The sequence below is a fragment of the Sus scrofa genome, chromosome 1 (assembly GCF_054392235.1).
Source record: "Sus scrofa isolate SSC_HxYL_T2T_F1_AM1 chromosome 1, Sscrofa_HxYL_maternal_Yorkshire_Landrace_v2.0, whole genome shotgun sequence".
Taxonomy (NCBI): domain Eukaryota; kingdom Metazoa; phylum Chordata; class Mammalia; order Artiodactyla; family Suidae; genus Sus; species Sus scrofa.
In genome coordinates, this window is record NC_139383.1 from 136,350,616 (window position 1) to 136,366,028 (window position 15,413).

Below are 15,413 nucleotides of genomic sequence, written 5' to 3' on the forward strand. Positions count from 1 at the left end.
AAAGTTTTATGAGTTAGCATAGGAGGTCACACTTTGAGATTTTATTAATAAAGTTATTGGTATTAAATAATATGCAAAAAAAAAAGGAACAGGAAAAGGAGTATGGTCTTGCATAAAATTAACTCATTTTAAAAAAAAGGTGAAATACAGGCATGAAATCGAACTCACTGGGAGATTTCAAGAAAATCATTTAGAATGGATAAGCAATGAGGTCTTACTATATACAGCACAGGGAACTATATCCAATCTTTTGAGACAGACCATGATGGAAGATAATATAGAAAAGGAATGTGTGTGTGTGTATATATATATATATATATATACATATACATATATATATACACACGACTAAATTATTGTAAATCAACTATACTTTAATAAAAAAAATAAAAAATTGAAAGACATAGGAGTATGGAGGAAATAATTTAATTTAAAAAGAAAAATAAAGCCTAATTTATTTTCAAAGGGTACTGAATACCAACAAAATGAGTGGCCCTGGCATTAGATAGTGCTTAAAATAAAAATATTTCAGAACACCTAAGACATGTTTATAGTACATGTACATGTAAGGCTATTCATTCACTTCTATTCTATTCTAACTCTACAGATAATATACTTACCAAGTCTAAAACTAGGGAGAATTCTGGTGTGCTTCTTGTTTTCAATGGAAGAGCAGGTTTCCTATTTAGTTGTTCTTCTGTCAGTGGTGGAACATGTTTGATGAAATAATAGCTATAAATCAAATTTTAAGAAAATTTCAACTTTTTGCAAATATGAAACACATTATTAAATTCAGCCCATCTTTAAATATTTAATTAAATAATGCATATTTAATGCAAATATTTAATTAAATAAATTTATTAACCTAATAAACCCAGCTTATAAAACATCTAAGTAAAACACACAAATTTGGATTTCAGTAATTCAGTAAAAGTATTAATACCTATAGGCCAAATGCTCTTTGTAATAAACCATTCAGCCATCCCTCCACACAAGTACTTTCATTCAGTTCCAAGAAGGAAAGAGGAAAAACCCAAAAAACTCACGGGTCAAACACTTCCCAGTCTTCTTCATAGGTGGCCTCTGCATGGGCTGATGAGTAACCACTATCTGGAGTTACTGGTGCTATTTAATAAAGTGAGAAACAAAATGTTGCTTTTACTTAATGCTTCCATGAAGTATGCATTTTTATTGCTTTTATTAAGATCCTCCTGAAGCCCTGTGTATTTTAGGTTAAAAATAAGACTGAAATAATTTGTAAAGAGTATTTAAAAGCAAATCTATTGGAGTTTCTGGTGTGGCACAGCAGAAACAAATCCAACTACGAACCATGAGGTTGCAGGTTCGATCTCTGGCCTTGCTCAGTGGGTTAAGGATCCGGCGTTGCCCTGAGTTGTGGCATAGGCTGCAGATGTGGCTCTGATCCTGCACTGCTGTGGCTGTGGTGCAGGCTGGCAGCTAGAACTCCAATTCAACCTCTAGCCTGGGAACCTCCATATGCCACAGATATGGCCCTAAAAAAATAAATAAATAAATAAATAAAATAAAATAAAAGTATTAACACAAAGATCTAACTCTGGATCCAAAGGAAAAAAATACCATTACAGACAAAATAGCAAGCTGTAACAGTTAGCAAAATTTAAATCCCTAACAGCTAAGAGAAAATTTACTACTTATTACTAGAAAAATACACTTCACAAAAATTCCATTTCTTTCTTCTTTTTTTCTTTTGGCTTTTTAGGGCCACACTTGCAGCATATGGAGGTTCCCAGGCTAAGGGTCCAATTGAAACTACAACTGCCAGCCTATGCCAGAGCCACAGCAATGCCAGATCCTAGCCGCGTCTGCAACTTAAACCACAGCTCACGGCAATGCCAAATCCTTTAACCCACTGAGCAAGGCCAGGGATCGAACCCACAACCTCATGGTTCCTAGTCGGATTAGTTTCCACTGCACCACGATGGGAACTCCAAAAATTCCATTTCTAATTGGATGATATTTCTATGTATAACCATTAAAATTTCATTGTGCTCTTTATAGCAATAATACTTCACAAAGTGCACTGTACATACAGGCAAGTCAATATATGTATGCTGACAACAGACCCAAAGGCATTTTTTTGGGGGGTCTTTTTAGGCTGAAACTGTGGCATATGGAAGTTTGGAGCTGTAGCTGCCAGCCTACACACAGCTACAGCAACACAGGATCCAAGCCATGTCTGTGACCCACACCACAGCTCACAGCAATGCCGGATCCTTAACCCACTGAGCAAGGCCTGGGATCAAACCAACATCCTCATGGATACTAGTTGAGTTCGTTACTGCTGAACCACAACAGGAACGTCCCCAAAGGTAGTTTTTAACCTAAGATCCCTGAACAGTATTTAAGAGGTCCATGAACCTCTGATGATTGGTTAAAAATGTTTTGTACATTTTTCTAGGAACCTCAAGGTTGTCTATGATCTTAAAAGTTAAGAAATGATGCTCTATACAGAAATCATTGCTTTAAAAGACCCATTATTTTACTTCTCATTTATAAGCAACTTAAAAATAATCAAGAAGCAATTCTACATTCCACGACACATAGTTCATTCTGTGTTTGAGCTAAAATTAAATCAACTGATATAAAATTCCCAACATAATTTCTGAAGCTCTAAGACAATATTTACAACTTAAATTCAAGGAAGGGACAAAGATAACTTACAAACTAAACAGGTAATGTCTTGCAGATGAAAGTTTAAGTAGTAGATAGAGACTGAATATTTGTGTTGCCCCAAAATTCATACATTGAGTCTAATATCCAATGTGATGGTATCTGGAGATGGGAGTCTTTTGGAGATCATGAGGTCATAGGTCATAATTGGAAACCTCACAAATAAGACTAATGCCCATATAAAAAAGATCCCTAAGAGCTCACATGGCATATGAAGACACAAAGAGAAGACAGCTATCTATGAACCAGAAAGCAGGTCTTCACCAGACAGTGAATATGCTGGGACTTTGACTTTAGATTTCCTAGCCTCCTAAACTATGAGAAATAAATTTTTGTTGCTTATATGCCACATAGTCTAATGATAGTTTGTTAGAGCTTCCCAAAAGGACCAAGAGAGTAAACCTCAATAAAAACTGCTGTACTCTGTCTATGGGAATGGAATACTGGTAGATAATAGTCTTTCGAGACAAAAACTTATCCCTTTTTGTTATAATCATGTATTCATACTTTCTGAAACAGAGCCAATACAGTATTTATGTTCAATAAATGACAACAGATGTAAAGCAGAATTTTCGTTCACCTCTAACAATTTTATGCCAGTAGCAGTTCACTAGTACAAGAGAAAAAACTGAAAACATCTTCCTACCACTTTACTGTTTCAGATTCCTATTAACCTCGGAGAAAAGGAGAAAGGAAGTAATTAGTATTTTAGTAATTCTGTGCTAAACATTTTTAATACTTCATCTCATTTGATCTCTAAAATCTCTAAAAAGTTACACAGTAAGTAAATGGTAGAGCCGGCCCCCTTACTTCTTGTTCCTTTTGGCTACATTCTTAAAGTTGAGGAAAAGGAACACTTCTGTCACTAACACTCGTCTTTTTTGGGGAGTGGGGTGCCAACGCTAGAGGCAGGCAGATGGGCCTGAAGCATGTGGAGTTTTCAGCCAGGGACTGAACCTGAGCCACAGGAGTGACGACACTAAATCTTTAACCACTATGTCACCAGGAAATCCAAGAGTCATCTTTTAAGATCAGCAAAACTTTTCTTTCTTTCCTCTCATAAGCCTCCTAGAGTAACTGCAACATTTTACTCATTTATTTGTAACAGTACTCACTACACTTTACAGTAATTTTTGTGTACACTTAACTCAATTAGATCACATACTCCTCAGGATCAATGAACATATCTTATTTATCTTTATAAACAGGGTCCAACATAACAAATAAGTGATTAATTAAAATGTTAAGCAAATGAATAAGACAAATGGAATAAATCTCTTCCTCTCTAGAAACTAAAGTTACAGAAATCCCTTCTCCATCTTTACAGTTGTCAGAAAAAATAATACAAAGTGTTATCCAGAAGCACAAAAACAGGAAAAAAAAAATCAAATAAGAAGCCAAGAGCTCTGACTTCAGTCTTTATCTTACCACTCAATAGCCTGTAACACTAAACAAAGTAATCAACAGTTGGAGTTCCCGTCATGGTTCAGTGGTTAACGAATCCGACTGGGAGCCATGAGGTTGTATGTTCAATCCCTGGCCTTGCTCAGTGGGTTAAGGATCTGGCGTTGCCGTGAGCTGTGGTGTAGATCACAGACACGGCTCGGATCCCACGTTGCTGTGTCTCTGGCATGGGACGGGCAGCTACAGCTCCAATTAGACCCCTAGCCTGGGAACCTCCATATGCCTCGGGTGAGGCCCTAGAAAAGACAAAAAAACAAAAAACAAAAAAACAAAGTAATCAGCATTAAATAATATGTCAACAATAGGTTCATTTGCAAGTCTTTTCAACCCAAGAACATTATTCATGTTGATTTGCTTGTGAGATTCACTATTACTCTTAAACTATAAGATTATAATAGTTTATGGATATTTATATTTCACAAACGTAAAATTTTTTATTATGGTGCTTTTCTCTTTAAATTGGTATAGGGTGGCACTGTATGGAAGTTCCATAATTGTATGTATTTTTTCTTTACATGTTTTCTGCTGCTTCAATGATTTTTTTAAGTTTCCTCTTTATATCCGAGAGATCATCATTTTACTTCTAATGCCAAACTCTATTTATTTATTTATTTTTTTTGTCTTTTGCCTTTTCTGGGGCCACTCCCATGGCACATGGAGGTTCCCAGGCTAGGGGTCTAATCGGAGCTGTACCCACCAGCCTACACCAGAGCCACAGCAATGCGGGATCCAAGCCGCGTCTGCGACCCACACCACAGCTCACAGCAACACCGGATCCTTAACCTACTGAGCAAGGCCAAGGATCGAACCCACAACCTCATGGTTTCTAGTTGGATCTGAGCCACATCTGCAACCTACACCACAGATCACGGCAACACCAGATCCTTAACCTACTGAGCAAGGCCAGGGATTGAACCCACAACCTCATGGTTCCTAGGCGGATTCGTTTCCACTGCACCACAAAGGGAACTCCTAAGATCTCCTTCTGAAAAAAGATGTCCATCTTCAGTTTTATTTCTGTTTTTAAGCATAATGGAACATACTTTCATCTTTTAGTCTTATATGTCTATCTACCATAACCCTCCGAAGTAATAAATTCTGATTTCAAATTTCTACATTTCCATGACGGCTGGCTTGGGGACCCAATGATTATGTTAGCCCTTTAAAAGGATCCAGGACTGGGTTGCAAAGTTGGGGTATAAGGACAGATCTAGGAACAAGAGTTTCTTTGGGAATGTCATCCATATATGAAACAAATCTGAAGGTATGGAACTACCTCTACACAGGGACTTTAGACCTCAAGGATCTAAGACTGATGTAATTATAATAAATATATTAATGAATATATTATTTTGTTAGCTGTGTTAAATTTCCCCTACTAGTAAGATTGGTACAAATAATTAAACTGTAAAATGACTGATATATAGTCAAAACAACCTTTAAGAAACTGAATTTCAAAATGACTGGATTTGGGGGAGAAGGATTTATTTCCAATTTTAACTTTCTTAACTTCAAGAAAGAAAAATTTATGAAATTAATCTGCCTACTTAAGAAATAGTTTTTGCAGTTCCCGTTGTGGCTCAGCGGTTAACAAACCTGACTAGCATCCATGAGGACTCTGGTTTGATCCCTGGCCTCACTCAGTGGGTTAAGGATCCGGCACTGCCATGAGCTGTGGTGCAGGCTGGCAGCTACAGCTCCAATTTGACCCCTGGCCTGGCACCTAGCCTGGGAACTTCCATATGCCACAGGTACGGCCCTAAAAAGACAAAAGACAAAAAAAAAAAAACACAAAAAAAGAAATACTGTGTTTTTGTAAACCATTTATGAAGGTATACAAGGAAAAATAAGGAATCTTTTTCACCTGTAAGGGGTGGGATATCACGATTAACTGTTTCTTCTGCTTCTTCTAAACCATTATTTATTGATGGCCTCACTTGAACTGCTTGACTTGAGTAAGCCGCTCCATTGGTTGATGTAGTAGTACTGGTAGTAATTTCATCCACCTGTTCCATATCAAGTTGTTTTACTATTTCTTCAGCTTCCACAGCCTGTCCCGGGGAATCGGATCCTGATGTTCCTGAAATCATGATTCGGTGTACATTAATCATTATTTAAGAGCTCACAGTGGGTGGGGAAAGATGGGAACAAACTTTTTGTTGTTGTTGTTTGTTTTTGGCCACATCCATGGCAAGCAGAAGATCCCCAGAATTGAACCTGCACCATAGCAGTGATCCAAGTTCTCTGCAGTGACAACGCCAGATCCTTAACCCACTGAACCACAGGAAAACTCCAAGATGGGAGGGAACAAAATTAAAACAAGTAATAAATAATCCTTAGATATCTAATGCACAGTATAGTGAATATAGACAACACTGTATTATAATCATCAAACTTGCTAATAATGAGACTAGAATTTCATTATTCCAAACACTAAAAGAGAATAATTACACAACATGAGAGAGCACATGATCATAGACCACCGAATCAACATGTTATACACTTTAAATTTACAGACTATTATATGTCAAATATATTCATAAAAATAAAAACTAAATTCAACACAAAGCTAAGAATACTTTTTTTTTTTTTTTTTTTTTTTTTGCTTTTTAGGGCAGCACCTACAGCATATGGAGGTTCCCAGTCTAGGGGTTTAATCGGAGCTACAGCTGCTGGCCTATGCCACAGCCACAACAATGCCATATCCAAGCTGCATCTGCATCTTCGACCTACACCACAGCTCACGGCAATGCCGAATCCTAAACTCACTGAGCGAGGCCAGGAATCGAACTTGCAAAGTCATGGTTCCTACTCGGATTCATTTCCGCTGTGCCATAACAGGAACTCCTAAGGACACTATTTTTTTTTTTTTTTTTTTTTGTCTTTTTGCCTTTTCTAGGGCCGCTCCTGTGGCATATGGAGGTTCCCAGGCTAGGAGTCTAGTAAGAGCTGTAGCCACCAGCCTACACAAGAGCCACAGCAACGGGGAATCCGAGCCACATCTGTGACCTACACCACAGCTCACGGCAACACCGGATCGTTAACCCACTGAGCAAGGCCAGGGATCGAACCTGCAACCTCATGGTTCCTAGTCGGATTTGTTAACCACTGCACCACAACGGGAACTCCTAACCATGGAATTTTCATTAAAGCAAATATCATTTATTAAGTGCCTACTATGTGCTGGGCAACACATATATTTTTCATTATCCCCAAATGGCTCCTGACCTTTCCAATACTAAGCATCCTAGCCATTTTGTGCAGTTCTATTTTTTAAACCGGAAATAGTTATCTAAAAATGAGCTGTTTCCCTAACCATGAGAACTTGTTAATTCAAAGACATAAGAACAATATCTCAACAATATTCCATCTCAGTAACAAAGGCAGAAGTTAGCTTCCTCATGATATTCAACCATCACCTAGATGAACCTTCTACCTAATTTTTCTTCCACTATGGACTGACACCCAACCCTCCATTTCTTTATGGAATCCTCCAAATATCATTTTCAAATTAAAATCAACCTTCAAAAACTCAATTTCTCACAGGATATTCCTTCCCCCTCATTGCTTTAGATTTAACCTCTTTCCAAAAAACATCTTTTCCAAATACCCTTCTCTCAAAGCTATTTATTCTCCCATACTCAGTGTACTCACACAATCAATTCATTTACCTCCACTGCTGTTACCAGATCACTGGTTTTCCACTAGTGTGCAAAAACATCTGCTCCTTTGAGATTGATGTCACCTGGATGTAAAACTCTTCACCTATCCCCTCTACTGTCATCTACCTTCTATTTCAGCATCCTCTCTCAATTAGAGAGGAATTTAACACCTAGCTACCAGTTTACTGCTGTATTAATGCCAGTATAGTTGTTATTACAGATGATGTCAATGACTCATCCAATAATTGACCCTCAAAGGTCTTGCCCTCTTTAGTTCCATCTACATTCATAGGGCTATTTAGTAGTTATTACATGGCCTTAACCTGGACACTACCACTGAGAAACCGTTTACCTCTGAAACCTAAAATTCAAATCATTAATCCCCTACCACAACCTCATAATCTTCTAAATATCTATCTCATATTTTTACTATGTGTGATCTTCATGTTTGATAAAAAGCCAGGCTTTTATCCAAACACACCTCTCAAGGGCTTCTTCTCCATCCTCCCCATCTAGTTAGACGTCATAGTGAATCATTTAAACCATTCTCAAACCAGCAGCCTCAGTGTTCTTGCTTCCCTGTCTTTCCACTGTTATTCATCATAGAAATACTTCTTGAATCTAACTAACAGGCTTCTTAGGCACTAGTCCCAGGCTGTTAAAGGAAATAATAAATTATAAAAATTGGCTGTACTCCAAATAAAACCCTCTAATCTTAGCTCGGCCTATAGCATGATGCTCAGTACTTCTGTGTAGTGTATGTGAGACATTCAGCTTCTTTTACTTATACCCAGTAGCAAACATTTCTAAACCTTCAACACTGTCTACAATCCCTGACACCAGAATCTTCTCAGCAAGTAATACCACGTCTTCCTTCAAAGAAAAAATTCTAATTACCAAACATCAACTACTTCTGCCCAAACATTTATTTCTGCACATACTTTCTTTCCTCCAGAATCTGAGAAAAATGTGTATTCCTCTTGATTCAATTCTAATCCTACCTATTCTCTTGATCCCATCCCTAACAGTAGATTCTACAAACTTTCATCAGTTATTCTTTTTCCTTTATTTTCAAGCTCTTCCTATTAGTCTCTTCCCTGAGGCTTAAAAACATGTTCATTTCTCACAAATACAAACCACCCCTTGAGACTTTGCGACTGCTCTAATTTTTTTCATATTCAAGTTCCATATAACAGTAATCTTTGATCCCTTTCTATTTTACTCTTTTAACCCATGGATTTTAGACTTCAAATTCCAACCACTCCTCTGAAAATCTTCTGGCAAATGAGACCAATGACCAATTAATTACCAGGTTCAGTGATGTCGTTCCAATGCTCATTTCCTTTCATTCTATCTTTCCGATTGTTTGACCCTGGGTTTTGATAGTCTCTCTTCTTTTGGCTTCCATGGCACAAGGTCTCTCCTGGTTTCCTCTATTCCCCTTTTTGCCCAGTCCTTATATGTTTTCCCCAAAGACTGTGGTCTCAGTTTGATGAACCAAATGGACAATTTACTCCACTGGTTTCAATTAATATTTATAAGCTTATAATACTATGCTCCATTGCTTAAATCCAGATTTCTAAGCTCCATACCTGAATGACAGATTATTACTAGACATTTTTATTTGGTTGTTTCATGGCATCTCAAACTTGGCATGGTCCAAATTAAATTCAATTATCTATTTGCTAGGAACTTACTTCTCTCCAAAATCTAATGTCGTGTACATCTTTGTCTCTTCTTTCACTTCCAATCTGTACCCAAAATTTGTCCATTCATTATCTCTAATCCTTTCCTTTTCTAATACCACAATTAAGGTGGTGTGAAGTCTCACATGGACTACAAATCTATTAATTGTTCTCCCTGCATCTAGCCTATTTAACACTACTGCCAAGCAGAGCTTTAGAAAACACACCTGTTCATATTATTCACAGTTTAAAACATTTCATAATCCTCCATTACTAAGTATAAAGTTCAAATACCTCACCAAGTTAGATCTATAATCTGACAACTTTATAATTCTCCTATCTTATCTCTTCCTGTGCACTCTTCAAATCCAATGCCCCACAGATCTATGACAATCTAATTTCTGTTTCTGAAATACACTATCCCTTTGTTCACACTGCTCCTGGACCTGGAATGCCCTTAATTACCATTCAGGATTTAGCTTTTCTATGAAGCCTATTGTGAGCCATCATCTAGAACACAAGACCAGTCCATTCTTTGCACTTATAAAAATATATTATACATCTCTTCATTTGGTAAAAGTAATAATCTCCTAGAGGGTAGGAAGCATGTGTTAATGACCTTTGACTCTCCAGTGACTAGCACAATGGCTGGAACATAGCAGATGCTCAATATCTTTTGAATGAACTGAAATCTTCACCCGCTTATATGTGATTATTCTCTCTCATGGATTAAAAGTTTCAAGAATTTAAAGAACTGGTCCAAGGTAAAATGATTCAAGAGTGGCAGGGCTGAAAACAAATTTAAAACAAGTTTAACTCCAAAGCCCCTTCTTTTCCCACTGCACCAACATTTCCAAAGACGTCTTTGCAGGCACTAGTTTTTAAAAACATTAATAGATGTTCCACAGAAACGAGTGCTTGGTCAAATACATCTAGGAAATACTGGCTTAAACAAAATTAAAGATAGGTAACTGTTTCACCTAAATTCACAGAGACAGAGAAAGTTAAGCAAAATGAAAAGACATAAGAACTACTTTCGACTGAAAGAGCAAAAGAAAAATCCCGAAAAAATAAGCAATTAAACTTAAAAATTTACCATGCTTTGGGATTAAGATGGCAGAGTAGAAGGACTGGAGCTCACCTTCTTTCATAAAAGCAACAAAATGACAAGCAACTGCTGAACAACCTTCAATCAAATAAAGTGCAAACTATCAAAAAAGATGCCCTACTCCAAAAGACAAAGAGGAGGCCACATCAAAAGGGCAGGAGGGATGATTATGTGATATAAGCAACCCCGTACCTGCTGCATGGGCAGCCCACAGACTGGAAAGTAACTGTATCACAGAGCCTCACCCACAGGAATGAGAGTTCTGAGCCCCATGTCAGGTTACCACACCTGGGGATCTGGCATCTGGAAGAGGAGCCCCCGGGGCATTTGGCATTGAGGCCAGTGGGGCTTGTGTGCAGGAGCTCCACAGGACTGGGGGAAACTAAGACTCAAAGGTGTACACAAGCTTTCATGTGCACTGGGTCCCAGAGCAAAGCAGAGATTCCAAAGGAATCTGGGTCAGACGTGACTGCAGTTCGTGGAGGATTTCCTGGGAAAACAGGGGGTGACTGTGGTTCGTTGTGGGGAAAGGATATTGGGAGAAAAGGTCTTGGGACTAATCATCAGCCTGTGCTCCCCAAGAGGTGGCCATTTTGAAAAAATATGACCCCACCCATCAGGGCTGAGAAGCCCCAGGCTCAACAATAATCTGAGTGGAAACACAGCCTCACCCATCAGCAAACAGGTACTGGCACCCCTGTAACACAGATATTGGTGCGTTTAACACTGTCCCAGAGTTCTTTCAGACTGTCTTCATTTCTTTTCAATCTTTTTTCTTTTCTGCGTTAGTGATTTCCACTAGTCTGTCTTCCACCTTGCTTATTTGTTCTTTTGTCCCCTGTATCCTACTGTTGGTTGCTTCTAGTGAATCTTTTATTTCAGTTATTTTTGCATCTCTGCAAAATACACAGCCACCTTTAATCTCACCCAGAGACAAAGCCCCCCCCACCAGAGGGATAAGAATCAGCTCCACCTACCAGTGGGCAGGCACCAGTCCCTCCCATCAGGAAGCCTGCAGTAAGCCCCTGTACCAATTTCAGCCACAAGCAGGGCAGATATCAGAAGCAAGAGAGGCTACAACCCTATTGTCTGCAAAAAGGAGACCACACCAAAAATCTATACAAAATGAAAAGGCAGAGAATTATGACTCAGATAAAGGAACAAGAAAAACAAAAACAAAAAACAAAAAAAAAAACCCAGAAAAGCAGCTAGGTGATCTGGAGATTACCAACCTCTGTGAAAAAGACTTTAGACTTATGGAGTTCCTGCTGTGGTGCAGCAGAAACGAATCCAATTAGGAACCATGAGGTTGAGGGTTTGCTCCCCGGCCTCGCTCAGTGAGTACAGGATTAAGCATTGCCATGATCTGTGGTGTACGTCACAGATGTGGCTCGGAACCTAAGCTGCTGTGGCTCTGGTGTAGGCTGGCAGCTGTAGCTCTGATTGGACCCCTAGCCTGAGAACCTCCATATTTTATGGGTGCGGCCCTAAAAAGCCAAAAAAAAAAAAAAAAAAAAAAAAAAAGACTTTAGACTTATAATAGTAAAGAAGATTCAAGATCTTGGAAATAAACTGGAAATATCTTCATAAATTACAAGAAACACTGAGCAAAGAAATACTGAAATAAAAAATTCACTATAAGGAACCAAAAGCAGAATACAGGTGGCAAAAAAATGAATAAGCAAGGTGGAGGACAGACTAGTGGAAATTACTGATGTGGAAGAGAAAAGATAAAAAGGTTCAAAAGAAATGAAGATGGTTTAAGAGAACTCTGGCACAATGTTAAACACACCAACATCCATATTATAGGGGTGCCAGAAAGAGAAGAAAGAAAGGGTTAGAGAAAATACTTGAGGAGATAATGGCTGAAAACTTCCCTAACATGGGAAAGGAATCACTCACTCAAATCCAGGAAACACAACGAGTACCATGTAAAATAAACCCAAGGAGGAAAACCCCGAGATACATACTAATTGGACTGATCAAAACTGAAGACAAAGAGAAAATATTGAAAGCAGCTAGGGAAAAAGCAATATAGGGAACTCAGATAAGGTTATTGGCAGATTTTTCAGCAGAAACTCTGCAGGCCAGAAGGGAGTGGCACGATATACTTAAAGTGATAAATAGGAAAAACCTCCAACCAAGATTACTCTACCCAGCAAGACTCTCATTCAGATTTGAAGGAGAAATTAAAAGCTTTACAGATGAGCAAAAGCTAAGAGAAATCAGCACCAACTAAATCAGCTTTACAAAAGGTGTTTACTAAAGGAATTTCTCTAGGTGGAAAAGATAAGACCACAACTAGAAACAAAAATCCTACAAGTGACAAGGCCCACTGATAAAGGCATACATATAGTTAAGGAAGGAAATCATCCACATGCAAATATCTACCGAAACTAGAAATCCTGAGAAGAGGAGGGTACAAATGCAGGACACAGGAAATGCACTTGCAATTAAGAGACCAACAAACTAAACAATCTTGTGTATATCCATCTTGTATGTATGAAATCAGATATTAATTATTAGAAAAGGTAGGACACCAGCTATTTTTTTAAAAAATATGTTGAGCAGTTCCCATTGTGGCTCAGCAGAAAGGAATCTGACTAGTATCCATGAGGATGCAGGTATGATCCCTGGCTTTGCTCAGTGGGTTAAGGATCTGGCATTGCTGTGAGCTGTGGTATATATAAATCACAGACGCAGCTTGGATTTGTCATTGCTGTGATTGTGGTGTAGGCTGGTAGTTACGGCTCTGATTCGACCCCTAGCCTGGGGACCTCCATATGCCATGGGTCCGGCCCTAAAAAAATAAAATAAAACAATAAAAAATATGTTGAGAAATAGGCCATTTAAAAATTTTTTTTGCAAAGGCATTATACAGTGGAAACCTTCAATTCACATAAATTAGGATACATTCAATATTTGTTTAAATTTAAGATCCTTGGGTGGGGAAGGGACTAGCAAATGATAATAAAAATAAATTGTTTTATAAAAAATAACCTAGTGTCAGCTCACTTAAAATATTCAACAAATTATACTTTACTGATCCAGAACATTAAAAATGCTTCTCAATTCTCTGTACATACTCTAAAGATACACAAGCCATCCCAACACAGAAAAAATAATACTTTCCCTGCAGCCCAAAGTTTACCATCTAGCTTTTCAGACAGTTAAAAGCAGAGTTGATTTACTTCAATAGATCTGAACATAACCTACAATTATTTCAAGTGACTTAAAAAAAAAAAAAAAAAAAAAAAAAGACCTTTTTAGAAGCTGTGTGTTTTTAATGGGACTGAAAACAAACATAAGATGCTAACAAAAACATGGCAATAAAATCAAATAGATTTTTAAAAGAAACCAAACAGGAAAATTATTAATTTTTAAAATACAGTTTATGGTTAGTGACATATTTACCATTTTTATTTGCTGGTGAAAAAAAGTTGAAGACAGGAGAAAATATGGTCCCCAACAGCGTAGTCCTTGGAGGACTGCCAGAGGAAGGATTATCTTCTAATTTTCCATTTTGTTTTACATGTTGATTTGTCATTTCATAACTACCAGCTTCTAAGAAAGAAACAAAAGAAAAAAGTTGCAATCTGGAAAACATACTTTTCTAAATGTGTTCCAAAACATTCATTACAAAGATAACTTTTTTCCTTCAAAATACGTAATAAAAACTGATTAACATTAATGTTAAAAGGAGTTTCCGTTGTGGCTCAGCGGTTAAGGAACCCAACTAGCATCCATGAGGACGCAGGTTTGATCCCTGGCTTTGTTCAGTGGGTTAAGAATTTGGCGTTGTAATGAGAATTTGGTGTAGGTAGCAGACATGGCTCGGATCTAGCATTGCTGTGGCTCTGGTGTAGGCCAGCGGCTACAGCACTGATTGGACCCCTAGCCTGGGAACCTCTATACACCACAAGTATGGACCTAAAAAGATAAAAAAACAAATAAACATTAATGTTAAAAAAGCTTATCATTTAAATAAATCTTGAGGTAAGTCACAAATAAACCAATCTTTATAACAACTTTATTTTATATTTGGATTTATAAAAATAAATTTTGCAATTACATAGACTGAAAGGCTTCAAAATCAACACAATGTAACATAAAATGAAATAAATTCTCTGTAAATAAAGCAAAATACAATATGAAAAACAGATGCAAGATTTTGCCTTTGTTTATTGACATTCTGCGATGCTGCCACTTCACAAAACTTGCCCTCCTATCTATTTCTAATGAATAATAGCTAATTAAATAGAGGCAACTAACTCTACCAAAACAGAAGACCATGTATAGAGCAGTGTCAAAAATTACTTATGGATATTGAGGCACCATTTTAGAGTAGTTAGGAAGAATAATCATATTTCTTTTTAAAGTTTCTTATAAATAAAACGATTTAATGGGTTTTTAAAAAATATAAAATAAAAATTAGTTCAAAAAAATGTCTGGGTAAGTCATCCTTGACTGTCCACAACTTTACCACATCTCTTTTCTTCTTCACTAGAGCTCTTTTAACTAGTTTATCCCTTTTCTCTCTGATGGTCAATTCTAACAATAGAGATATATCACTGCATTAAGAGGAAAAGAAGTAAGGAATTATTATCATTGTTGTATTCAAAATAGCACTGGTTAAAAGGGAGAAGTCCATGCTCTAAAGTGCTATTTTTTATAGCTTTCTTTGCTTGTCCATCTTATTTTTCTCCTTTTTGACTTTGAGGAGCTGGTCAGCAACACAATAAGGTGCTGAAATAGATCAGGGTTTATAAACAGCAGCACTAG

General features: G+C 37.5%; 1 protein-coding gene across 37 annotated transcripts in view; it reads right to left on the reverse strand.

Annotated features, from left to right (window-relative positions):
• The window catches only part of CTDSPL2 (CTD small phosphatase like 2), a 93,251-nt gene that overhangs the window by 21,019 nt on the left and 56,819 nt on the right, over nucleotides 1-15,413 (reverse strand). For 26 of the 37 annotated variants that reach the window (XR_014812094.1, XR_014812077.1, XR_014812078.1 and 23 more), the window contains 4 exons: nucleotides 14,046-14,195; nucleotides 6,041-6,256; nucleotides 1,047-1,125; nucleotides 621-732 (listed from right to left, as the gene is read on the reverse strand). Coding sequence is in view for 16 of the 37 variants with exons in the window: in XM_021096535.2 (XP_020952194.1) it covers nucleotides 621-732; nucleotides 1,047-1,125; nucleotides 6,041-6,256; nucleotides 14,046-14,195 (557 nt within the window). In the remaining 21 variants the exon portion in view is untranslated. The remainder of the gene's footprint in view (nucleotides 1-620; nucleotides 733-1,046; nucleotides 1,126-6,040; nucleotides 6,257-14,045; nucleotides 14,196-15,413) is intronic. The other 11 variants (XR_014812091.1, XR_014812092.1, XR_014812105.1 and 8 more) reach the window with 1 other exon arrangement.